Below are 26,395 nucleotides of genomic sequence, written 5' to 3'. Positions count from 1 at the left end.
AAGGCAAATGAGAGAAGTGGGTCCTTTTCCCTCAAACACTCCGATCCCACCTCCACGGACTGGTCTTCAGACAAGAAGAGGGTGAGGACAGACCTCGGGGTAGCAACACAGGTGGATAAAAGGGACCTGGAGCTGGGGGGTGAGGGGGACTGCAGCCTCCATCACAGACCCAGACAGGGAAGGGCAGGGACCAAACAGAAGGCCAGAGCAGCCACACCTGAGGCTCTGACAGGACAGTGTTGAAACAGCACCATTTCCTGACATTGACATGAATCTAGGAAAGGGAAGTCAAGGTCTTCACATCGCACGCATGACCCAAGTCCCTGTTCCTTCCCTCTTTCTACAAGATCCCCATTCTCCCTCACACCTCTGATCCCAGCACTCTGTGAGTTCAAGGCCAGCCTGGTCTACAGACTGGGTTCCCTGAAGGAGGAAAAAAAAAAAAAAAAGACCCCTTCTCCTCTGGCTGCTAAGAACAGACATTGTGATGAATGAGAAAACAGGAACAATCCCAAGTCTTATTCCCACAACACAACAAGACAGGGTCGCTTCTGGGTCCCAGGTCTGATGGCGGGAGCAGGCAGGGGGACTGCAGATGAGAAAACTGGGGTTCCACTCAGACATTCCCCAGTTTCTCCTTTTCTGAAGTCAGGAGGGTCCCCTCTGCCCCCCTCAACCCTGGATAAGACTACCCAAGGCTCTGAAATTCTGGAAGAACTGGTCCCAGTCTCCTCCTCCTCCACCACCAGGGCAGTGATGGGGAGGAGGGTGGCAGAGGTTTCCTCACAGCTGGGTGGAGTCTGAAGAAGAGCATACTTGATGATGTGTAACAGAGACCAGCTTGGCCTGGCGGCCTGTGCCCGCCCCTCCACTCTAGGGCCTCCCAAGAAACAAACGTAGGCAGTGCCTCTGGGACTGGCAGCCACTCCCTACCCATGGGGCCCCATTCAGCTCCGCAGACAACGTTTTACGTAACACGCATTTATTGGGCACCTGCCTACCTGCTTCAAGTGGGATAGTGGGCTAGACCTGAAGGATATAAAAATGAGCAAAACTCAGCCCTGCTCACAAAGATTTCACAGTCTACTCAGAGGCAGATACCAAAGAATGTGAACATATAACATAGTGCACTGTGGGGACGAGGGGACGGGGTGGGGGGGTAATTCTGGGGGAGACAGGATAGGGCAAAAGAGTTCACGAAAGTAATGGTGCCATTCAACAGGGGTCGTGGGGGCGCACAGAGGCCCTCTAGGAGATGGTAGGGGAAGCTTCTAGGCTGAGAAAATAGCTAAGGCAAGTATGAAGGCCACAGCGCGGCCAAGGCACGGAGCTACAGTGTATCAAACAGAGAAGAGCCTTGGAAATGAAGGAGAAAGGCCAAACCTTGACGATACTCATCTGACTCGAGCCCCCACCCTGGAGTGTCAGGGAAGGGGAATTGCCAAAGAACTAACAAAGGGGGCTTTTGGGTGGGGTTCCCCACCCAAGTTCAAGAAGGGGCGCAGACATCTGTGTCTTTGAAGGCAGTGTGGCCAGGCCAATCTCTGGTCATGGGGTAGGAAACCTGTGGCTGCTTTTCTGCGCCCTGTTTATATTTGTTCGTTGGTCGTTTCCCAGGAAAGTTCTTTGTCAAAGCTCCAAGTCTGGCTTGGCTGATCCAAGGGAAAAGGAGACTTGTCTGAGCTTGTGTGGAAAGCCGTGTTCAGAAGCAGGAACGCTCACCAGCCACTGGTTCTCTGGACCATTTCCTGGGCCCCTTATTTAGTCTACTCCCTCAGGCACACCAGAGACAGCCCAGCCGGGCAGCTGTGGGAGGTGCTGCCGAAGATGGCCTTCAGCTTTAGTGTGCCCCGGAGCACTGGCCTGGGTGAGAGGAGCACTCTCCTCTCTCAGTGCTCCCCCAGGGCACAGGCAGAAGGGCCAGGCACTGCGGAGTCCAGTGGATGGGCGCAGGGGCCTAGGGTGGCATAGGCAGGCGGAGGGGCCGGGGCCAGGGACGGGGTTGTGCCCTGCTGGGGTAAGGAAGGCAGTGGGGACGTAGGGTGGGGACAGAAGCGGGAGGGGAAGGAGGAAGCTGGAGTGGAGGCCACTTCCCGTGCGCCCCTGGCCCCTCGTCCTGGTGACCAGTAGCGGCTTCGGAATCTGTGCAGCAGCATGAGGACTGTGATGACCAGCAGGTCAAAGATGAGCTCCGCCATCTCCACCACAGACAGCACCGACGAGCCGAACCACAGGCTCCACTGGCTGCCCAGGTTGGACAGGAGGCTGACCATCTGTGGAGAGAAGGAAGCACCCACCCGCTCACCAGGCCAGCTCCCTTTGCACCTGGGGCCCACCACGCAGGGGCAGCTCCTGCCCGTCATCCCCCACAGAAAAATGGTCAGGAGACCAACAAAAACTGGGGTGCGCCTCAAGGGCCTCTCCCAGTTGTCTGTCATGCGCGCGCGCGTGTGCGTACACACACACACACACACACACACACACACACACACACACACGCGCGCGCGCGCGCGCGCGCGCGCGCACACACACACACACACACACACACGCACGCACGCACGCACACACACACACACACGCCTCCCACCACCTGCCCTGACACCATAGATCCCTCCTCAATGCTCTCACCTTACCCTGGACTCCACTTTTCCTTATCTTCTACCTCTGGGGCACAAACCCTTCTGGCCCCCAAATGTGAGCCCTCATCCCCCCCTCACAGCCACCCTGCCAAGGCCCCAGGAGACCGCAGGCTCCCTGGCTAGGACAGGCCCTACCGTGACAGAGGGCGACTCGGAATTCGTTTTATAGTTCAGCTCCTTGAAGAAGACGTTGAGTTTAGCAACCCCATTTCTTTGGGGAGGGGGAGAGAGCGGGAAGATGTGTTGGAGGGTGAACGCCAAAGACCCTCTTCCCAACACCCCCATCAGAACCTCTTCCCAGACCTCCTTTCCTCCCAAGGGATCCTGCCCAGGAGCCCCGGAGCCCAGGAGCCCGGGAGCCCGGGAGCAGGCCTGACCTTTTGTTGTTGATTGTGTAATTGTTCTGCAAGGACAGCATCTCAAAGATCCAATCCTGGGAAAAAATGGGGGGGACGACACAAGGTGACCCCTGTATTCCTCAGGTTGACAGGATGGATGGTGTCAGTCATATATATCAACATGTACAATATGCACACTTGCACATGTGTGCAACTGTGTTCACATGCACATCCATTCCTCCTTTACCTGGGACTTCACAGAGGGCCATCGTGAGTAGCCAGCAGAGAGCTTGTAGTTGGTCACGCTGCAGACAGATACAAGTGCTCAGTGGTGGAGTAGGGTTCTATTGGCCACCTCCATCCCACCCAGCCAAGAGCTGCTGCCCAGCCCACACCGGGGGAAGGACCCTTACCTGCATGGCTTCCGACACTTGGAGAAACAGCCCAGGCTGTCCAGGGAGAAGGCGCCCTGCAGCTTATAGTAGCAGTAACCTGTGGGTGCAGAGAAGGCCTGTTTTCTGAGGGCATCTCCCCCTTTTCCACACACACAGAGCCTTCCACACTGCCTGGGTACCCACTTTACAAGAGCATTCAACGGCAACTCAGGAGTGGCAACCACAACAAAACTGTTTAAGAAATTAAGCTAATGTAAAATTAAATTATATTATAAAATAAAAAAAAAGAAATTAAGCTAAGCTGGGGACAGGGAACAGCCATATAAACATGTGTTCAAAAGGCACAAAAATTAAAAGTCAGAGAAAATGGGAACAATGATTGCATAATAAAGGGGTTAAACCACAATGAGATACAATTTTATAATCACTAGGAAAACGGTTGGGGGTTGGAGAGATGGCTCAGAGGTTAAGAGCATTGGCAGCTCTTCCAGAGGTCCCGAGTTCAATTCCCAGCAACCACATGGTGGCTTAAAAAACAAAAACCACCAACAAGGACTGCTGAGACCATCATTTGTTCCTGCTGGGAATATGAGACGGTGCAGCCATCTCCAAAAGTATGGCAGTCCCTCAGAAAGGCTAAACAATTTCCATGAGCCCAGCTGTTCTCCTAGGTACATGAGGAGAAAACTGAAAACACAGATCCACATGAAGACATGTACACAAATGTTCACAGCAGCATTAGTCACAAAACCCCAAATTAGAAACAACCAAAATATCCATCAGCCAGCTAAGTGAATAAACAAAATGTGCAACGAGCTGGGGATGGTGGTATACGCTGGTAATTCCAGCACTCGTGAACCTCAAGCAGGAGGATTGCTGCAAAGGTGAAGCCAGCCTGGGCTGCAGTATGAGATTCTGTCTCAGCAAACAAAAGTTGTGTATCTATGCAACAAGGAGCAAAGTGTTGGTGCACGTTATAACATGGATGGGCCCCGGAAACACTGCTAAGTGAAAGAAGCCAGCGGCAAAGGCCCTATGTTCATGACTCCATCTACATGAAATGTCCAACACAGGGGCTGGTGGTTTCCCAACAGCAGGCAGTAGGGGGGTAGGAAACTTGGGGGACGACTCATAGGTACAAGTTTCTCTGAGAGTGATTTTAAAAGTTCTAAAATTGATAGTGATCACGAGACCAGAATAAAAGCCCAACATCAAAAACTACAACCATATTTAACTAAAACTATATAGTGAATGACTCTGTTAGATGCAAATCACCTCAGTAAAACAAGATGACAGAGAGAAGAATGGGGATATGGGATCCCTCCAGTGGCACTGAGGAGCTCCAAGGAAACTTAAAAAAATATGTATTTTTTTAAATCTTAAAAGAATTATTGAGCCAGACGGCGGTGGAACACACTTTCTAATCCCAACATTGGAAGGGAGAGGCAGGTGGATCTCTGTGAACTTGAGACCAGTCTGATCAACATAGTGAGTTCCAAGACAGCCAGACCTATGTATTAAGACCCTGTCTCAGTAAATGAATAATAGATAGATAGATAGATAGATAGATAGATAGATAGATAGATAGATAGATAGATAGAACCTAGGCTGGTGGCGGCGGCGGCGGCGGCAGCGGCGGCGGCGGCACCACCACCACCACCACCACCACCACCACCACCACTGCACACCTTTATGTAACACAAATCTTAAAAAGTCTTATAATAAAAAAAAAAAACTCAGCCGGGCGGTGGTGGCGCACGCCTTTAATCCCAGCACTCGGGAGGCAGAGGCAGGCGGATCTCTGTGAGTTCGAGGCCAGCCTGGGCTACCAAGTGAGTTCCAGGACAGGCGCAAAGCTACACAGAGAAACTCTGTCTCGAAAAACCAAAAAAAAAAAAAAAAAAAAAAAAAAACTCAGAGCCAGATATTGGGGTGAAAGCTGAAAGATCAGAACAGCCAGCCACTAGCTTACCTCTATGAAATCCTCAACCTCAAGAGAGCGAGTTCCTGTTTCCTCAAGCCTTATATACCTTTCTGTGTCCTGCCATCTAACTTCCTAGGATTAAAGGCATGTGTCACCACTGCCTGGTTCTGTTTTTCTCATGTAGCCCAGTGTGAACTTAAACTCACAGAGATCCAGACCGACCTCTGTTTCCTTAGTGATAGGATTAAGGGTGTGTGCCACCACTGCCTGACCTCTATGTCTAATTTAGTGGCTGGCTCTGTCCTCTGATCCCCAGGCAAGTTTATTAGAGTACACAGTATATCACTACACCTTTAATGCCAGCACTTAATGCCAGGCAGAGGCAAGTGGATCTCTATGAGTTCAAGGCCAGCCTGGTCTACATAGTGAGATCCAAGATAGCCAGGGCTACACAGAAACCCTAAAATAAAACAAAGAGCTTAGAAAGAATTGTTGGAAAGCAGGGAGAGGAACAGAGGAGGGCCCACCAAGCTGGCACCCACTGCCCTGTTCATGCTGGAGATGCATGCCCTCCCCCCCTGCCCTCCAGGCTTCTGTCTGCCCGTCTGAGAAAGAAAGTGATACCAAGTGGCCTCTGAGTTCCCTCCAGTTCTCATTATCAGTGATCCTCCAAGGCAGGGGGCAGGGGCAGGAGGCAGGGGGCAGGGGGCAGGAGGCAGGGGGCAGGGGGCAGGAGGCAGGGGACAGGGGGCAGGAGGCAGGGGCAGGAGGCAGGGGGCAGGGGGCAGGAGGCAGGGGGCAGGGGGCAGGGGGCAGGAGGCAGGAGGCAGGGGCAGGAGGCAGGGGATGGGGTAGGGGGCAGGGGGCAGGAGGCAGGGGGCAGAAGCCGGGGGCAGGAGGCAGGGGGCAGGGGGCAGGAGGCAGGGGGCAGGAGGCAGGGGGCAGGGGGCAGGGGGCAGGGGGCAGGAGGCAGGGGCAGGGGGCAGGAGGCAGGGGGCAGGGGGCAGGGGGCAGGGGGCAGGGGGCAGGAGGCAGGGGCAGGGGCAGGGGGCAGGAGGCAGGGGGCAGGGGGCAGGGGGCAGGAGGCAGGGGATGGGGCAGGGGGCAGGGGGCAGGAGGCAGGGGGCAGGAGGCTGGGGGCAGGGGGGCAGGGGGCAGGGGGCAGGAGGCAGGGGGCAGGGGGCAGGGGGCAGGGGCAGGAGGCAGGGGGCAGGGGGCAGGGGCAGGAGGCAGGGGGCAGGGGGCAGGGGGCAGGAGGCAGGAGGCAGGGGGCAGGGGCAGGAGGCAGGGGGCAGGGGGCAGGGGCAGGAGGCAGGGGGCAGGGGCAGGAGGCAGGGGGCAGGGGGGTAGGGGGCAGGGGGCAGGAGGCAGGGGGCAGGGGGCAGGGACAGGAGGCAGGGGATGGGGCAGGGGCAGGAGGCAGGGGGCAGGAGGCAGGGGGCAGGGGGCAGGGACAGGAGGCAGGGGATGGGGCAGGGGCAGGAGGCAGGAGGCAGGGGGCAGGGGGCAGGAGGCAGGGGGGCAGGGGGCAGGGACAGGAGGCAGGGGGCAGGGGGCAGGGGGGTAGGGGGCAGGGACAGGAGGCAGGGGGCAGGGGGCAGGAGGCAGGGGGCAGGAGGCAGGGGGCAGGGGGCAGGGACAGGAGGCAGGGGATGGGGCAGGGGGCAGGAGGAAGTAGTGACCCTGACCCTGACCAGAGAAGTGAGAGGAAAAGTCCTGTCAGAAGGGGTCCCAGGCAAGAAAGGAGGCAGACACCCCAGACAGGTGGGACTGGGACAGAGGTGAAACCACTCCACAGAGCTTTCTCGGTGTGCGTGGTGTCTGGTGCCTTGTCTCCTCCAGCAATGGCCCCCGGATCACGTCCCGCTTCCTCTCTTTCTCACCCTGCTAGAGAGCTGGGCATGTAAATCTCTGGGAGGAGGGGTCCCCGGGAGGAGGGGTCTGAAGGACAAGCGTCTGTGCAGATGAGAGCACGCAGCTCAGGAGTATGGGGATTCCTGCCATGCCACAGTTTCCTGTTAGGGCATCCTTCTCCCAGCATTCTAGGCTAGCTCTGCCACAGTGGGGGGAAGAGGGTGTGTCCAAGACAATGGCCGGATGAGCAGGACATGCCAGGGCTCTGCAACTTGTTTGGCTGTGCCCTGCTCCGGGTAAAAACATTCGCTAAGAAACGAAGGTGCATTTGACTTACAAATTACATCCCTCCCTCTGGGAGAGATGGCCCAGTGGGTAAAGCTCCCGAACCTGAAGATCAGAGGTGAATCTGTGATCCACGTGGCACAGCACACACACACACACACACACACACACACACACACACACACACACACACACACACACACACACACGAGGAGGAAGGAACAAGGAAGGAGGGAAAGAAGGAAGGAAGAAAGGAAGGAAAAAGAAAGGTTAATTTTTTTTTTTTTCAAAGCTCACAAATTGCATCCCTGGAATGCTGAAAGGACATAGCACATAGTTTCTAACAAGGAGATGAGACAGAAACACAGGACTCCTAATAATTTCTTCCTGGGCCCCAGGGAGATGTTGGGTGCTGTACCTAACACCACCCCGACCTCCCAGCCAGCCAGCCCTGCTGAGCACCCCAAGAATGAGCAGGCCCACTGAAATTGCTGCAGGAGAGCTCATTAGGCACACACACTTCCTTCCTTCTGCTGCAGGGTATTTTTTAAAAGGACAATTCCTTCACAAACTCACAAAAGCCAAAGACCGGAAGAGAAGGAGGGAGGGAAACTGAGGCAGAGCCAATGGGCAGAAAAGCAAACAGGAGCCGGAGACTAGGGCGTGGGAGGGAAGCCGACCCAGAGAAGGGCTCTGGGAACCAGGCACCTAGGGAAGTGGAGGTGGGCTGTGGACAGTGCAGGGCTCCCCGGCTCACCCCAGGAGCTCTGCTTTCGGTAGTCACAGAACTCTACGCCCTTGGGCTTAGGGTAGAAGATGTAGGCACAGCCACACTTCTTGATCATGTTCTCCTGGAAGCAGGAGTGAATGCACACCTGAAGGGGAAGGAAGAGGCAAGAGGCTTCAGGCCTGGCCCACCCCACCCGGGGGGGCCCCACATACAGGAAGGCTGAGCCCTTCTAACATTGGACTGCCGTTGTCTTTCTACTGCTCCCAGCCCATTTCCTCCTTCATCCCTCCACCCAGCTGCAGTTCCGGGGATGTCTACAGCCAGCTCTGTGTACCTGCTGGGTGTACTTGGAAGGGTACAGGTTCTTGACAGGGACATCACTGCCGTTCTCAGTACAGTCACCGTAGTTGCCTCCAAGGCTGTCCAGGGCTTCCTGGGAACCCAGGCACAGCAGGAGATCACAGGTGAGGGGGCACAGCTTCCCCCTGGCTCCTCTGTCTTCCCTCAATCCCTGCCACAACCCGTCAGCCTCCCCATCTCAAAACATGTTCCAGCACCCCCCCCCCCCCAAACACCCCTCCTTGTACTACTTTCCAGCCTGTGCATGGGCCCAGAGCACCCTCTGAATCCCAAGGATGTCCTGAACCCTTCTTAGCAATGGAGGTCTCCTTAAAGCCTTGCCTCCCAGGCCCCCTTGGCTAGCCCCTCTATCCAGTTCCAATCCTGAAAATCTCCACATCCTGAAAACCTCCACATCCTGAAAGCTCCTCACATGACCTCCCTTCATCTCCTCGCTGCCAAGTCCACCTCCCATTTTCCATCTCCCTCCCTCCCGAGGGGCTCTCCTCCCAGGTTCCCAGTCAGAGCATCCTTGCCTTCCTCATGCTGATGGAGGTCTCCACACCAGGCCGCAAGTTGAAGCCACCATCATCCATAAAGGCAGGCTCGTCCTGCCCGTGCACCATCACTCTGGCCCCCGTCACTGTGGACAGCAGGGGGATGAAGTCATTCTGTTCTGTGCGCAGTGTCAGAGACAGACCTGAGGACGCAGCAGGAGAAGAGTTGGGGGTGGAGACCCACGCTCTCACCCTCGCAGAGTCCGTCATCTCCTGGTGGAACAAAGCTCCTCGGGTGGACTTGGTAACCCAGAGCTGGATTCCGGGCCAGGTTTAAAGCACAGAATTCCTTCCATGCCTAGAATGGGCTGTAGGGGACCTTTGGGGAAGAAAGGACAGAACGGACCCTTCCAGAATAACGAGGGGGCATATCAAGGTGGGACCCAGCATCTCTAGAACGTACACAAGGGGAGTAAACACGGGCGAGGCGGTCGGCAGGAAGGGTATAAGGAGGACAGGAGAAGCTCACCGTTGTTGACTCCAGGCATGGAAGACATCCAGAGATTGGAGTGGTTCTTGTTGTTGAAAGTGTAGCAGTTCCCATACACGGGGTGGTGGAACTGAGAATAATTCCTTCGTAGGTAAGAGAGCAGACAGGGGGGTCAGAGAGGGAGTCCAGGAGGTGAGTGGCCTACGAGGTGAGCCAGAAGAAATCGTCCCCCTCCAAGCCTCAGGGAGCACCTGTTTCCTGTCACCCCTGTGTGACCACACAACACTGGGAGGCTGTGCTCTCGGTCACTCCAGCCTCATTCTACATGACACAAGACAGGCCACACAGACAGCAACATGTAAGTGATCTTGTGTGGTATAGATCTTATCTTATCTTTTTCTAAATAACAAAACAAAGGTTTCCTAAGCTCTGTATTTAAGATCCACCCATGATGCCCCATCAGATCTGCTGATTCTACCTGCTACATGCCATCCAGGGTGTGAATCTACCACATTTGGCCCTTCTTCCCTCCCAGGGGGTGGGGATGCCAAGGCCACATAGACGGTGCTGATGGGCCTGGGATCAGACTCGGGCATTTCCTTGCCAACCCAGCTCTGACCTCACTGCTTGGTTCCTCGTGTCCTCTCATGTTATATTAAGACTATCTGTGATGGCCCTAACTTCTCAGGATCTAACTCTTGGTTCTCCATTCAGATTGTGACATCCTTGAGGACAGGAACCACACCTCATTCATCTTTGTCTTATTCTGGTGTCAGATACGTGGTTCCTGGCACCCACAGGCAACACAGGAGTTCACTAATAGGTAGCTTTTGAATACATCAATGAGGGAAATGGAGAGATGGAGGAAAACAGCATTAGAGGGAGTGAAATCCACAGTGAGCATGGCGCAGAGGGAAGACGTTCAGAACACAGGGAGGAAATGAAGCCATGTTTTCCAGAGGCCTCTGTGCACCTGCAGATCTCAGATTCACAGGTCCAGTGCTGGTCTGTAAGAGGCTTAGGAATCAAGAGGAAAATCACACAGGCCATGCTGCTGCAGTAGAAACACAGACTGACAGCAGACCACAGGTTCTGCGAGCTGTGTGGGGCGAGGGGAACCCTGTGCTCTATGTCCTGCTCTCTGGGAACAGGACGAGAAGAAAATGAGGCTCTGGTCTGTGACCAGTAGAGAAGTGAGAGGGGACACTGACCAGAAGTAAGTGTGGCTCTGGTCATGTGGCCCTGAGTGAGCCATGTTTCCCACGGACATCCTCTTAATCACACACGTAATAAAAAAATTTAAAGAACAAAGCCCCATGCAGGTGTGGCATACACTCCTGTAACCCCAGCACCTGGGAGGGTGATACAGAGGCTCTCTGCCAGCAGGAGGCTAGCTGGAGCTACAGGCTACATAGTGAGCTCCAGATCAGCCTGGGATAAGAGTGAGACCTTGTCAAAAAAAAAAAAAAAGACTCCAAAGTTCAACTCCTTATATTTGAACTAACTCTAAGAAATATTAGAAAGGAGGCCAAACAAGTTTCTTTCTTTCCTTTTTGAGTTTTCTGAGACAGGGTTTCTCTGTGTAGCCCTGACCATCCTGGTACTCACTCTGCAGACCAGGCTGGCCTCGATCTCAGAGAGATTCGCCTGCCTCTGCCTGGGATTAAAGGCATGCGCCACCACGTCTGGCTCTAACAAGTTTCTTAATCTCCTCCTCTGTCCAAGGAAGATCACAGAAACAGCTAGGGTAGGGCACTGAGGACTAAGTTAAATATTAACGCTGGTAAGAACTGTATTGCCCTCCCACTAAGGTTGCAGTGACTCATTAAATTGCCTAAAGTAAAAAAGACAAACAGGCTGGCGAGATGGCTGCCAAGCTTGCCACCCTAAGGTCGAGAAAACCAACTCCAGAAGACCATCTCTGCCCACACACAGGCACACATACAAATAACTAAAGGCCGTTTGTTGTTGTTGTTGTTTTAAGATAGACAGTAACAGGTGGAAGATGTGGAGAACTTAGATCCCTCGGGATTGCTGCTGGGACTATAAAGAAATGTGTCCCTGTGCACAGTCCAGCAGTGCCTCCAAATGCTAAACAGTGGTGCGACCCGGAATGCCACTCCCGCGTGCATCCAAGGGAAACTAAAAAACATCATCAGTGTGAAACCCTACTCAGGCACATTCACTTCAATGTCATTCATAAAGGCCAGAGAGCAGGCATGCCCCACCTCACATGGTTGGCATATGTCTACACAACACAGTAGTATTTGCTCATACATGAGTTCTGACACATGCTAAGGATAGATGGAAACCATAGGTGAAGTGAAAGAAGTCGCAAGTCACAAAAGATGCCATCGATAGATAGTTAGATAGATAGATAGATAGATAGATAGATAGATAGATAGATAGATAGGTAGGTAGATAGGTAGGTAGATAGGTAGATATCAAAGCCTAGTACATGCTAGGCAATCAATCTACCCCTGAACTATATCCCTTTCCCTTGTATGAAATCTCCACAAAGAGTAATCTATGGAAGGATTGGAAGGACAGGAAGCAGATTGGTGGTTCCCAGGGCTTGAAAGAGATGGAATGGGGAACTGCTAATGGGTAAATGGGTTTCTTGGGGGTGGTGAGGAAAATGTTCTAAAATCAGATAGTAGCCATAGTATCTCTAAATATAATTTATTTAGAGATATAACAACTATATATATACATATATATAACAACTCTAAATATATTTTAAAACCACTAAACTGTACATATGAAAAGGAAGACTTTTACTACATGTTATAAGGGGAAAAATGTGTCTGAGGATGCAGCTCAGTGATGTAGAGTGCTTGCCTGCATGTTGTGAGGGCTCAGGGTTTGATCTTCAGAACAAAAGACAGAAGGAAAAAGGAAATCAAAAGAGAGGAAGAAGAGAAGTCCCAGAAGGCCATGCTAAGGAAGTTCACCTAGACTCCGAAGGCCACGAGGGCCTGAAGAGGGCTCTGTGGCATTGATTGTGTGCATATGAATGCTTTGCCTGCTTGTATATCTATGTATCACATGCATGCCTGGTGCCTGTGGAGGCCGGAAGAGGGTGTCGGATCCCACGGAACTGGAGTTATGGACAGCTGTGCGCTGCATGTGGGTACTAGAAACAGGGCCGGTCCTCTGCAAAAGCAGGCAGCACTCTTAACCGCGGAGTCAGCCCTCCAGCCCCTACTTTGGAGGGTTTTGAACAGGACTGACTATAACAGTTGATATAACAAAGTAAAGCTCCCTCTATGTTTCAAATGTGCCTCTCGACTCTTGTGTTGGAAAATTACTTCCCAATGTGTTGGAGATGGGATCAATGGGAAGAGATAGGGTCACGGGACAAATCCCCATGAATGGATCCATAGCGTTACGTAACACCGAGTTCCAGAGAGGGTTGGCTAACGTAAGAGTGGGCTACCATGCGTTCAGGCCAGCCTTTCCCGCTTTCTCTTTCACATGCTCACTTTCCCTTCCCCTTTCAGCTGTGTTATGTAATGGGAGCCCTCAGGAGGTTCCGGCACCAGGCTCTCAGACTTCCCAACCTCTAGTGTTATAAGAAATGAACTGCTGCCGGGCGGTGGTGGCGCATGCCTTTAATCCCAGCACTCGGGAGGCAGAGCCAGGCGGATCTCTGTGAGTTCGAGGCCAACCTGGGCTACCAAGTGAGCTCCAGGAAAGGCGCAAAGCTACACAGAGAAACCCTGTCTCGAAAAAAAAAAAAAACAAAAACAAAAAAAACAAAACAAAAAAAAAAAAAAAAAAAAAAAAAAGAAATGAACTGCTATTCTTCATAAATTACCCGGTCTGTAGTACTCTGTTCTAGCAACAGAGACGGACAAAGACTTCCTGTGAAGAATGAGGTGAGGACTTGGAGGCCGAAAATGAGACCGCTGACAGGGATGTTTCAACAGTCCTGGGGGGAGAGGCTAAAACTCTGAGCTGAGGAAGAGGAAACCCAAACTGAGATGAACTGTGGACTTGCGGGGAAGGAGTGGACAAAGGGAGAGGATGAGGACAGAGACTCCAGGTGGAAAGCGACAGAAAGGCTGGGCGGGCAGCGACAGGTGCGTCTGACCCAGGCCTAGCTGCCCATTCCCCAGCTGCTGGCTTTCATCCTTAAACAAACAAAAAGTGCAGACAGACAGGTACAGAGCCGTGTGATGGGGAGCATGCGAGCACTCGGAGTGAGACGTCGGAGCAGAAGCAGGTGACACCTGGCCCTGCTGGCCACTGTGACATGGGAGGGAGAGGCCCCCTGCAGAGTGGAGCTATTACTTCGGCACCCCCCCCCTCCCCGGCAGGAGATGCCCTTGAACTCCCAGGAGCAGAGGCAGAGGACAAAGTCAGAGCAGGAGGCAGGGGCTACAGAGGGAGCCTCTCACTTCTACCTGCTACCAGCTCTCGGAGAGCTTGAATAAGTGGCTGTGACCTCTGCGGAAGGACACTATGACGGGGGTCCCAACAGGAACTATCCCTGAGGGACAGTGGGATATGGAGAGTCCTCAGGCCAGCCTGGGCCTCTGGGCATGGCACTTCGCCTGTCTGGATGCAAGAGGGCTGACCCCCACCATGCCCCGGAGTGTATAAAGCACCCTCACATCTGCCGTCTCACACACTTGGCTTACTCTTAAAATAGATATTGGCATCACTGTCCTCACACTCGAGTAAGAGGATTGTGTATAAGGCTCTGAAGGATGGTGTGAAACCGAAGAGTCACCGGGCCGAGGAGAGACAGAAGGGCAGTGGGAACTCGGGCTGAGACCTCAGTCCACGGATCCCAGCACACTGCCGTCTACAGGTGACCTTTGGGGACAGACTTGGGCCTCAGGCTAGTGTTTCTGCATTACTCACTCTCAGGCATTCCCTCATCCAACCAGCAAGCATCGCCTGAGCCCTCAGGAAGGAGACTTGAGGAACAGCTGAGCCGGCTGCCGTGGGGCTACTCACGCCTGGTTGCAGGGGGCCTGGTTGAAGCGGCAGGTGAAGATGAAGCTGCCCAAGGCTTCTTCCTCCAGAGACGGTGAGGTGTCGGGCAGCCTGGACAGGATGTTGATGTAATGGAAGCGGTACCACTCCCGCACTGCGTCCACCCCAGATGAGTACGTCTGGTAGAAGCAGTCCGATTTGTTCTGGTTGCACTGTGCATAGAGATCGGAATGTCAGCGCCCATCAGGGAGCCACCAAGGTCCAAGATTGAGAGGTGAGGTGTTCTGAGGGCTGGTGAGCATGTATAGGGGACAGGGTGTAGGTAGAACAGGGGAGAATTGGCCAGGGGAGCACAGGATTAAGGCAGCGATGGGCAGTTTCTCCTCACTGTAGATTACTTACACAACCAGGCGGGAGGAGACACAAGAATTCTTCCTCTTCCACTGGTGTGAAAACTCAGCGCTCAAAAGGTTTGTTCCCACGATAGAGATGGGCCTAGAACTCCAGTATGCTGGGGGTGTGGCCCATCTCTCCAGGGCCTCCCTTTCTCCCTCACTAGCTGACTCTCTCCCATCTCCTCTTTTAGTCTATATGTTTAGGGTCTGGGGATGGAGCTCAGGGGACAAGAGCCCTTGCCAAGCACAGGCAAGCACAGGCAAGGACCTGGGTTACACAGGTCGTCATCTTCGTCCGCCCCACCACGCCCCCTCCCCGCCGCAGCCAGAAATGTGTATTTTCAACAACAGATTTTACTCCCCGCCACTTATCCCCTGCCACGTAAGCTGCCAGCAAAGTGGCACAGGGTGCTGTAAGGTTCGTTTTTTGCGTTTGTCTACTTATTTATTTATTTATTTACTTCTTTGTGTTATTCAGGCCTCAGTCTAAAGAAGTGGGCGGGGCCATTGGACGGGGCGAGCCCTGGACCGAGGGGCGGGGCTTACCAGTTGGAAGCCGATCGTCCAGTCCTTCCGGTCCACTTGGGGGTTGTTGTCCCGTACACTGGAAGACGAGCTGCGAGCCGCGCGGGCTGGGTAGGGCGGGGGCGGAGCGTACAGGCGCTGCAGGGGGTGCGGAAGGGCCCTCCCGAGGTTGCGGGTGCGGCGGCGGCGGGCCCCAGGCTTGACCGTGTAGGAGGAGTTGTATTTGTAGAGGTCAAAGAGCGTCTGTTCCGTGATGCGGTCCAGCTCTTCCAGCTCCTCTTTAATTTCAGTGTATCTGAAACGGCCAATGGGGAGGAGATCGGTCTAGGGGTGGCCCGCCGCCCTTGAGCCATGGTTTTCTCCATAAACGGGAGGGATCAGTAACCGTTCTAATGGTTCCAGAACTGTCTGGGGGTAGGGGTGTAAGCAGATGTGTGGCTCCAGAACTGTCTGGGGTAGGGGTGTAAGCAGATGTGTTCTCAGTGGAAGCCTAGGCCAGGACTTCGTTTATTGCTACCTGTTTGCCCGGGATTGGGGGTGGGGTGGGGGGTTCTTCACTCCCATAGCCTGGCAGCCCTGGTCGTCTTGCCCCATCCCCTTTGGGGAGGGTGGCCTTTGGGAGTGCCTGTCAACCCTGTCTTCAAATCAAGACTTCTCAGCAAATGCACTTTCAGAATCTCCCTGAACTGCTGTAAAAATACCGGATGTAGTACCCACCCTTCCCTTCTGCAGAGGCTTCCCTTTAATGAGATTTAGGGAGGACCCAAACACTGTTCCATATAAATCCTTACATTCCTCACTCAGTACTGGCCGTATTATTGTCTGCATGATGGACATCCACATAACTGGCCTAAGAATTACAGTCTATGAAACAAAGTACGGATGGTAAATTAAGCCAGGCCGCGGGATGCAAAAACCAATGCACAAATATTAATTGTATTTCTAAATACTAGCAACAAAGAAATAGAGAATGAAAATAACACCACACTGGGGCTGGGGAGATGGTCCTGCATTCAAGAACCTGCTCTTCCAGAACCCGAGTTCAGTTCTCAGCACCCACATTTGAGTGCTCACAGCCCATGAAACTCCAGTTCCAGGGAAATCTGACTCCCTCTTCTGGTCCAACCCCACGCACACATGTGGCATACGCTCACAGATATACGCATGTGCATAAAAATAAAAATTTTAGAAAATAACATCATAAATCTGGTAAGTTTAGGAGTAAGTCTGATAAAAGAGAAGCTGGGTTTCTTACACTGAAGAGCACACTGAAACCCTGCTGAAGACCAAGAGACAAAACATAAGGAATCATACAGCTGTTCATGTGCTAGCTGTCACCAAGTCCCCCAACTTGATTTTTACACTCCATACAATCCAGACCCCAAATTCAGCAAACAGTTTAAAAGTAAGTGGCAGGCAGGTGATTCTGAGATTTCTTTGGAAATGCAAAGAGTCTCTATGAAGCCCAGGCTGGCCTCAAATCTGGAATCTTCCTGCCATAGCCTCAGGAGCAGCTGAGCTTGCAGGTACGCATCATAATGCTTGTTTCCAAAGAACCTGCTGTGGCCAAAACAGTTGTGGAAAAGAAAACAGCTGGAGGATTTACACTACTGGAAATATTTACTGTAAAGGGGGCTGGAGAAATGTCTTAAGAGGCCAAGAGCACTGGCTGCCCTTGCAGAGGACCCCGGTTCAATTCTCAGTACCCATCTTTAATCCCAGCATTGGGGAGATAGCGGCAGGCAGATCTCTGAGTTCTAGGTCAACCAACCTGGTGTACATAGTGATTTCTAGGTCAGCCAGGGCTATATAGTGAAACCTTGTCTCAAAATACAACATATGTAATATACGTAAAAGAGGAATGGACTGGAAATGTCCAATATCTTGAATGTTAAATATCACATAAAGAAAAATTCAAGAGTCGAATGTGGCAATTAACTCCTTTAATCCCAGCACTTGGGAGCAGAGGCAGGTGGATCTCTGAGTTCAAGGCTAGCCTGGTCTACAGAGTGAGTTCCAGGACAGCCAGGGCTACTCAGAGAAACTATGGAAGAAGAAGAAGAAGAAGAAGGAGAAGGAGAAGGAGAAGGAGGAGAAGAAGAAGAAGAAATAAAGAAAAGAAGAAAACAAGCTTCTACTGCCAGAGATATGGGATTGTGCATTTGGGGTCTGACACAAATAGCGTTTTGTTTTGTTTGTTTTTGTGGTCCCCAGGGTCAAACCCAGGGCCTCATAAATGCTGGGCACTCCATCCACCCTCGACCACTGGGCCTCACCTGCAGCCCAAGGCTATTTAAAATCTCATCCATGGTCCTAATGTACCACCACCATCCAGTTCAAAGCTTCCCAGTCCTCCCCTTTGGGCTGTTTTCACCCTGAAAGTCCAGCTGGCTGGACCCTCAGCATCCTCCTCTTTGTCCCCAGCCCTTCATCCCTTCTTGGGTGTAAACAGGTGTGTGTCCCAGGCCTTCTGAGAGACTGGTCTGGCACTGATGATTCCAAGAATGGCCATGGCAGCTACTATGAGCACTTCTGAGGAGCCAGGCACTTCCATTCCATATACGGCTCAGTGATCTGGGCTAATGCCATTCATTGTGATGCCCTTTTCCAAGATAAAATGGCCAGGACCTGAGTCGGAATGTGCTCCAACCTTTGGTATCCTCTATTCTGCCCCAGAAAGACTACTAGAGGGCACGTGCGCTCACACACACACACACACACACACACACACACACACACACACACACACACACACACACACACTGCCCCCTGCTGGAAGGGCACTCTGGTGCCCCAGCTATGTAGTGGTGGGTAAGGAATCCAGCTGACACCCAGGGAAGTGTCTCTTCGCTTTTTCAAAGTCATGCAGGAAGAATCCGGTCCCCAGCTCTGCTGGAATTTTTCCTATGACACGGTCACCACCTTCATCTCCCTTTTCCTCATCACTGTATCACCACTTCTCTGTCTCCACCTGAGCCCATGTCATCCCTGAGCCAGATTCTTCTCAGCGACAATCCCGGCATTCAGCTCCCTCCGGCCCCTTCTGGACTGAGTGCCAACAGTACCCTCAGTCTGGTCTCCCAACCCTTGAACACACACCCCAACAGTCTGGTCTCCCAACCCTCGATCCTGCACCTGGGTCGAGCTCCATGCAGGGATGGCTCCCTCCCCGAGGACACTTCTCTCCTTTTTTGATGTAAGACAGTATTCCCGTGTCACCTTCCTGACATCCCGTCACTAAGCATTTGTCTGACAGGACTCAGAGCCTTTGGCTGGCACTAGTGCTGAACTGACCACTGAGCGAGGCACAGTATACACTCAGTGCTTGTCCTGAGACCAGGGCTAGACAGAGGAGTCAAGACACTTTCATCGGGATGCTTGCAAGATGGTCCGCCCAGCTGGCCTTGACTTCCTTCCTGGGCCATGCTCAGTGCCCTCGCTCCTGTCAGGCAACCCACCTGTGGGAGGTGGGTGAACTCCCTGCTCCCAGTCCATTTCCATCAGACCTTACTCTCTTCGTTCCTTAACTCAGGACACCGAAGCCCATCCATAGGCAACGACCTTCGGGTCACTCACCAGGGAAATACTGACGCTAAGCTTTGAACCCAGGCTTGTTGGACTCCCCGGTCCCTGATTTTTCCACTACTCCTGGCTAACGAGTGTTCAGAGTTGGCATCTCTTTTCTCTGAAGCTAGCCTCCCCTCTGACTTCTCTGTAAATGACAGGCTGGCAGGATACAGGAATCCTAAGAGGTCTGGGGGCTGACACACCTCTTTTCCCATCTGTGTTTATTCTTCCATCCTGATCTATTTGACGGGCTCCAAAACACCCACCCAGGGACCTCCAGAGCGTTCTCAGCCGCATTCTGGAATACTTGGCAGAGCTGAGGACAAGAAACAAGTCTGTCTCCTTCCTTGGCGGTGTGTACCCGTGTGCTCAGCCCTACTCTGTGCTTCATCCAGCAAAGTCTTGACCTTCTCTGATCACTTTCCCAGGCTCGTCTCCCAAACAGCTCCGAACAATGCTAAGGAGGCACACTCACAGACCCTACAGCCTCAGCTTGTATCACAGTGCGTTCACATGTAGATGCCCAACAAGTAGCCCTCCTCTCTCTTGAGTGGGTTCTGAGCTCTGAGATCACACACGGAGTTCAGTGCCAGTGACAGCAATCCGAGAACCAAAGGTGCTCAGGAGCCGTTGAGAGGAAGGACAGCCAGTGCGGTGAGTGTGGATGCCATGCTGAGACAGATGGTTATGCAGAGCTCTCTGGCTCACAGCAGGACTGTTGTTGCCTCCAGACAGGCTGTTGCTGCTAAGCAGGATCCATTATTCCTGGGGTTGGCCACCACAACCCCAGCTGCAGTCTCCCTCAGGATGATGCTGTGTAGAACTCCACATTTTAATGAGCTGGCCCAGGTCACTTAGAATCTGACCCCTGGTGACCTAAGACATCTTTTATGGATACCCAGTCCCCAAAAATAACAACTCACGCTATAAAACTTTTTCCTCAGCAATATAACGAGGTCTTCGCCTTGTCACTGAAGTATAAACCCCACATAGGTGACAAAGAGTTCCTGCCTCCCAGTGGGCTAATACCATATGAAAAAGACTAAGCATCCCTCCTGGTAGAGTGGGTACTGTGTGACTGAGGTTGGTGTGTTATTGCCACGGGTATTCGTTATCAGAGATAAGCTCATTATCAGAGATAATCGCCATTATAGGGGGTACATCTGCCACTCACCTACCATGTGACCTCTTAGTTGTAACAGCAGTACCAAAAGATCACTAAAGACCCGGATTCTCATTCTTACTCCTCTCAACAGCTGGTGGCTTTTAGTTTCTTTTTACTTTTAGGTTCTTGGAGCCCCAATTTTCTCGTCTGCCCTTCTTATTCCGGAAGCTCCACAGGGGCCAGTGAGATGCCCTGCTGACAAGCTGAGTTCAGCCCCCAGAACAGAACCCAGTTAAGCCCAGGTGAAAAGGAGAGACCCTCTTTACTGGCACCGGGACCCGGGAGCACCCACCGAGGCACAAGCGCACGCAGCTCTGCCTGTACAAGAACTCTCGCACTGAACAACTCTGGCCCCAGCGCCAGGGGGCCCGACAGAGAAGGACCTGACCACTGGCCAGCCCAGGGTCTCGGGCCTCAGTCTGGCCTCTCCTGCCGGACACTGAGGAAAGCCTGGCATCCAGACTGAGAAGAGAGTGCAGGTCAAGGGTGGCTTTCCAGCTCAGAGCCCACCTCCTTCTGCGGCTCTCTGAGGAAATGGCCCTCTCTTGGGCCACACCATGCCAAGCCCCTTGTTCTGCCATCTGCAGAAAAGAAAGTTCATGGTCTCCACTGTCCAGAGCTCCAAGCTCTTCCTTGGTTGTATTCTGTTGCTGTTGACACAGGGTCACACGTAGCCTATCCAGCCTCAAACTCAAATTGTACCCAAGGCTAACCTCAAACTCCCGATTCTCCTGTCTGTATTTCCCAAGGGCCAGAATCACTGGCATGCGCCACCAGGCCTGGATACATTCTTCCTTAGGTCCATGTGTTTGTGGGCTCTGTTGCCCACGGATGCGGAGATGATGGACACTCTCCTTCCAGTGACTAGAAATTGTAAAAACCTGCACAGCGCTGCAGCCAGGGCCACCTTCTTAAATCCTCTGCTGCCGTGTCCCTCAGCAGGTGGACACACACACACACACACACACACACACACACACACACACACACCCGTGTGACTCTGCTCCACTCCAGGCTCTCTTAGGCAACTGGTTCTTCCATCCCATTCTCCTCTCACCCCAGGTCAAGTCCCTCCCTCTGCCAACAGCCATGATTCACACTCAGGTCAGCCACACCAGGCTACCCCAGCCTGTCTGCTGCCTCTGCCTCTCTCATAGCCCTGGCTCCCTGGCTCCCCTCCCCTGCACTCCTAGCTGGGAGTCCGCTTCTTTCTGCTGCTCTTCCTCCTGGGATCCTCCCAGCCGCTCCACCTTGGGAAGCCTTGCTGTCATGGGAGAGGGGACTTTGAAGTCACACTTGATCTGGGACTTGACTGCTAACCAGAGAGGCACTAGCTCTTAGATGGGAGTGATTTTTGTTCACCCTAGTTTCACTGCTTCCTGCCTGTCTGCGTAGAACTGTGTTTCCTCGTCTATAAAATGGAGGGAACAATGGTACATATTTCCCAAGTCTGTTGTGGGGATGAAATCATTTAATAATATTTCTTTTCTTAAAGGTCAGACACCTGGGCAGGTGGACGGGGCAGCTGAGCTGGAATCACTACATACATTCAGGCTGGGTCTTTAGGGACAGCTAACAACACTGATAGCTCTGGCTGGCCTGGGACTATGTCACTAGTTTGGCCTGTAGCTCACAGAGATCTGGCTGCCTCTGCCTCCAGAGTGTTGGGGTTAAAGGCATAAGCTGCCACACCTGGCCCATTTATAATATTTCATTCAGATTTAGTTCATCTGGAAAACCATCTGGGACATAAATATGTATTAACGGTATTGTTACTGTTATTTTTCTTCATTATTAGCTATACAGCTTTGGGTCTAATTATTTCATCTTGTTGAGCATCAATTATCTTCATCTGAAAACTGGAAATAGCACAGATGTGGTAGCAAGTGCCCTAATATCCCAGGAGTTCAAGGCCAACCTGCGCTGCACTGAGATCCTGTCTTTAAAAAAAAAGAAAGAAAAGAAAGCAGTGAAGCAAATCCATAAAAACGCCCACTCCCCAGACTTCAGGGTTGAGGAGCAGTGTTTACAGACCCCCGACACTGAGTCAAGTACACAGTAGGTCTTCAGTTCCCCCTGGTATTTGGGAGCCCTCCCTCTGCCACCCCCCTGACTCCTCCCTCTGCCCCCTCCCTCTGCCCCCCTCCCTCTGCCCTCCCTCCCCTCTGTGTGTTCTCTCCCCCCTCCCCCCGCCTCCCTCCTGCAGTCATCTTCCAGGAAGAAGGAAATTTCCTGTGTGGACAGCTACTCCCAGTCTGGGGGCAGTGTGGTGTCCACTCCCTGGAGTTCTATCCTGGCCTGTCCAAGGCCATGCACCCAGCAGAACCTTAGAAAATATGCAGGCCTCCACACACTCACCCCAGCCTTCTCCATATCTCCTCATCTTTGTGACCACAAATATTCATTGAGTGTCTACAACCTAGTTCCAGTCCCCGGCCCTGCCCCTCCCAGAACTTCTCTGCCTGTTATGTCCCCCACCCTGCCTGGCCTAAGGTGAAAAAGAGCTAAGAAAGCCTGCTGGGAAGGAACAGCCATGGGAGGGAACAGCCCAGGCCTTGAAATGAAGGTAAACAGAGATTGGAAACTTCACTTATCCCGAGTCCCATCTCTTAGTATAAGACAAGGTCGAGTCTGGGGACCAAACAAATAGGATGAATCAGGATTCGGTCAGAATGGGTGACTGTTGACTTGTCTCTCTTGGCCTCATTTTCCTATACGTAAAATACTACTGGTCCCCGTGTCCCACGTCTTTGAGAATGACACAAGGAAACTGAAGAGGACTTCTAGGCGCCTCGTGTGTTCAGCTTAGTGACTCCTGCTGTGTTCATTATACGGGGGCAGGTTTCCTTTCCAGGATAGGACTTCCCAACCCTTGTTAATCCATGACACATCTTTGGACCTGACAGGCTACCTGAGGGAACCTCCACCCGCAGCGTATGACCAATCCCAGCCTTCCATAATTGCCTGCATTCCTGATGTGTGTGCTCACACACATTCACCCTCGTTCAAACACTCATAAGAGACCTCACACTCCTTGAAGGCAGACCAGCTTGGTTTTTATTGTACTAATCACGGTGTGCTACAGTATTTGTTTACACGCCTACCTCTCCCACCCTGTTTTAGCCTTTCCATCCCGTACCTAGTAAAGCACCTGGCCCTCGATAAAGGCCGCTGGATTATCAACAGGCCTCTCCTGCTGGGTGCCTAGCACTGTGTCTGGTTAACTGAGTGAAGACAAATGCTGTGTACAAACACCCAGCCCGGCCCTCCTCTCTTCTCCATGGCAACAGTCCAGTTTCCAGACCCAAACTGGCCAAGAGCACTGATGAAACCCAAAACTTGAGAACACACCAAAGCCCTCAGGGGTTAGCGACCCCGGGCAGGTGGCAAGGGCAGGTGATTGAGGCAACTGAGCCTGGCTCACCTGCATACATCAGCCTGGGACTTTGGGGACATGTGACAACGAGACTTTCCCATCCCACTCTCCTACCCTGCATCCCACCCCCATATTACCTCCTCCACTGCACAGCCAACTTCCCTTCTGTACGGAGATCTTATCTACCCCCACAGCACCTGCAAGACCTTGACCTCGGCCAGCTCACTGGCCTCACAGCCCCATCACCACTTTTGTTTGCTTTGGGTCTTGCTTGTTTTTGCGCTGCTGAGGGTGGAACTCTGGGCCTCGCGCATGCTAAGCACATGCTGTACCACACACACACACACACACACACACACACACACACACACACACACCCCTGTGGCACCCGGAAAACAGCCCAGGACTGACTGACCTGTAGGGATTAAGGGTGCAGACAGTGACGGCCGGGAAGACCAGCTTGTCTGAATTGAGGTTGATGTTGAGGCTGACAGGGTAGCTGAAGTACTCTTCGAAGAGCAAGGCGAACTGCCAGTACATCACGCCGAAGGTGCAGAGCCACAGCACGGCCCAGAAGGCCGTCTTCATGCGGTTGTGCTTGGAGCATACGAGGCGGATGGCGCCGTGGATGGTGGTGTTGTTGCAGAAGAACTGGAAGAGCTCTCGGTAGGAGCGGTGGAACTCGATCAGCGCCTCCTCCTCCTCGGTGGGCTGCGGGGGCACTGGGGGTTCGGGACCCAGCCCCTGCTCTTCTCGCTTGTCTCCCTTCGCCAGCCCTTGCATGGGTTGAGGGGGACACGGGTCTTGTTCCTTGAACTTGCCGCCCTTCATGGAGCCCTTAGGTGAGTCGGGGAGGTGAGGGTCTGGGTCAAGGTTGAGCTCGGGGCTCTGGTGCGCTCCGGCATCATCAGCGTGAAGGCAGAACCGGGCTGCCCCTGACCGTGCCCGCATCCTGCTTTCCAGGAGCCAGCTGACCTTCTGCAGTTGGGGCCAGCCAGGCAGCACTGAGCTCCTCTGGAGTAGCCACAGAGCTTCCCAGCCACCTTCACCTGCCCGCTAGCGCCTCCTGGTCCTCCACAGCAGGCGCTGTGCCTCAGTTAGCAGCCTCTCCTTGCCCTTTTCCTCCCTGGCGGTGTGATTTCACGCCCTCTTGGCCCAGCAGCCTCCTGCTTCTCTTTGGGTCTCCCCGTCTGTGCCAGGCTCTCTGATCCTGCCTCACTTCCTCCCCTGCCTCCCCTGGTTCCCCCTGGGCCCTCTTCTCTGGCCTCCGGCTCCCTGCTGTCTCCTCCTCTCCCTCGGAACCGCAGGGCTGCAGGAGACCTGAGCTGCCTGCCTCCTGCCTCCAGCTCCCAGGTGTGGCCGGCCAGTGACTGGTTCCTTTCCAGTTGAATCTGGCAGCGGAGCCTCCTCCACCCTCTCACCTGACAGGTGCAGTGCCTGGCCGCGGAGCCGGCCTGGCCGCCAGGGATGGGAACCACGGGAGCCTCATTAGCATCTCAATTAAAGGTGAGCGTGCAGGGGGAGGGTCAAAGGAGGAGTCCGGTCTGGGAGCTCCCCAGGGAGGAGGGCTGGTGGGGACAGGTGAAGCAGGTACCTACCTGCCGAAGACTTTGGGCCAGGGATTGATGGGGAACTGGCTGGCAGGGAGACTAGGGACCGAAGATTGGCGAGGCTTGGAGAACCTGAGCGGGGAGAGAGGAGTCTCCACACGAAAGCCAGGAAGGCAAGGCGGAAGGAGGATGACTGAGACGAGGTGGGGAAACCCGGTGAACAGGGAAGGCAGAAAGAGGAGACAGACAGGAGGACTGGGCACAGAGCTGACGGAGGATGGAGGAGGAGGAAGAGGAGGCAGCCAGCCCCAAAGGGACACTCCCGTCAGGCCAGACAGCCAGGGGAAAGAAACTTAAGTGAACTTCCAGAAACCAGGGTCCCTTCTGATGGGGTCCCTCAAGGTCATCCCAAGTCAGCCTCACACCCAGGCCCCTGGAGGAAAAGGAGAAGGGGTCCCCGAGAACTGGGAGCACCTGCTGGCCCCACCGTCCTCTTCCCCATCCTCTTCCCTCTGAACTCTTCACCCCACCTACCTGGCTCTGTCCAGACCTGGGAGGGGCCCAAGTGAAGCAGGGGGGCTGGGCCAGGTCCTAGGACATTCTGTTCTTTTTGACACCATTGGCTGCGAGGCCAGGAATGTGTAATGTCCCCTGTTGTGGTCACAAGGTTGCAGGAATGTGGGCACCAGAGGTAATGTGGGTGTGGGGGCCCGGCAGAGCTCTGTGGGCACAGACCAGAGCCCAGGGACGGCAGGGATGGCAGACACTGGGAGAGAGCGGGAGCTGTGTCCATGCTGGTATCTGGGACAAGGGGGCTGAGTACACTGTCCTAGAAGGAAAAAGATGTGTGACATCAGGGATGTGCTTTTCTCCCAAGTCTCCCTCTCAGCCTAAGCCAGCAAGAGAAGAGAGATGCACGCATCGAGTAGTGAGCACACAGGTTTGGAAGCCTCAGAGGGAGGCTCAGACCCAGAAATGACAGTGAGAGGAGCCACAGGAGCGCCGTTCACACAGCCCAGGCCCTGCACAGTGTGCCGGTGATAGCCACACTTGAGCCCTGGGGAGGGCAGCCCCAGCGCCCAGGATGCCCACTGGCTCCTCCTACCATTCACGCTCTCTCCAGCAGCAACAGACACAAGTGTTCTCTGTTATCCCCAGACCTGCAGACACAGACCTGAGCGCCCACAGAGGCTCATGGGAAGAACTAGGTCTGCATAGCAAGCCGTTGAAATATAGTGAGATAAGGATTCTGGAGAGATAAGAAGCAAGTGCGGGGGGGGGGGGGGGGGGTCGGGGAGCCTGGGGGAGGCAGGAGGAGGGACCCATTCGAAGGGACACCCTGGAGACTGGCATTTACCCGATAAAGAAGAGGAGGGTCC

At 53.6% G+C, this 26,395-nt stretch overlaps 1 protein-coding gene across 3 annotated transcripts; it reads right to left on the bottom strand.

The window, feature by feature from the left end:
• Positions 1 to 965: 965 nt before the first annotated feature.
• On the bottom strand, positions 966 to 25,203 carry Scnn1a (sodium channel epithelial 1 subunit alpha). Of its 3 annotated transcripts, none has more exons than XM_076568002.1 (13): positions 25,065 to 25,203; positions 23,882 to 24,303; positions 15,380 to 15,653; positions 14,460 to 14,650; positions 9,531 to 9,634; positions 9,041 to 9,204; positions 8,500 to 8,598; positions 8,193 to 8,310; positions 3,391 to 3,469; positions 3,225 to 3,282; positions 3,017 to 3,072; positions 2,775 to 2,850; positions 966 to 2,273 (listed from the first exon to the last, which is right to left on the bottom strand). In XM_076568002.1, the coding sequence occupies exons 2-13, from the start codon at positions 24,295 to 24,297 to the stop codon at positions 1,890 to 1,892; spliced, it is 2,019 nt and encodes a 672-aa protein (XP_076424117.1). In that variant the 5' UTR covers positions 24,298 to 24,303; positions 25,065 to 25,203; the 3' UTR covers positions 966 to 1,889. The 3 variants fall into 3 exon arrangements, with proteins under 3 accessions (XP_076424117.1, XP_076424118.1, XP_006992162.2); XM_076568003.1 differs by lacking the exon at positions 25,065 to 25,203 and adding an exon at positions 24,888 to 24,995; XM_006992100.4 differs by lacking the exon at positions 25,065 to 25,203 and having other exon boundaries at positions 23,882 to 24,914.
• Between the last annotated feature and the right edge of the window lie 1,192 nt (positions 25,204 to 26,395).

This window comes from Peromyscus maniculatus, chromosome 3, assembly GCF_049852395.1.
Source record: "Peromyscus maniculatus bairdii isolate BWxNUB_F1_BW_parent chromosome 3, HU_Pman_BW_mat_3.1, whole genome shotgun sequence".
NCBI classification, from domain to species: domain Eukaryota; kingdom Metazoa; phylum Chordata; class Mammalia; order Rodentia; family Cricetidae; genus Peromyscus; species Peromyscus maniculatus.
Note: the sequence above shows the minus strand (reverse complement) of the source record. Positions and strands in the feature narration are given on the sequence as shown.

Coding starts and splice junctions, on each gene's coding strand:
- Scnn1a (XM_006992100.4), bottom strand. CDS start 24,417: ATGCGGGCACGGTCAGGGGCAGCCCGGTTCTGCCTTCACGCTGATGAT. Junction 3,073..3,224: donor GGCCCTCTGTGAAGTCCCAG/GTAAAGGAGGAA, acceptor ATTTTTTCCCAG/GATTGGATCTTTGAGATGCT. Junction 2,274..2,774: donor CCGAGTCGCCCTCTGTCACG/GTAGGGCCTGTC, acceptor TTCTCTCCACAG/ATGGTCAGCCTCCTGTCCAA.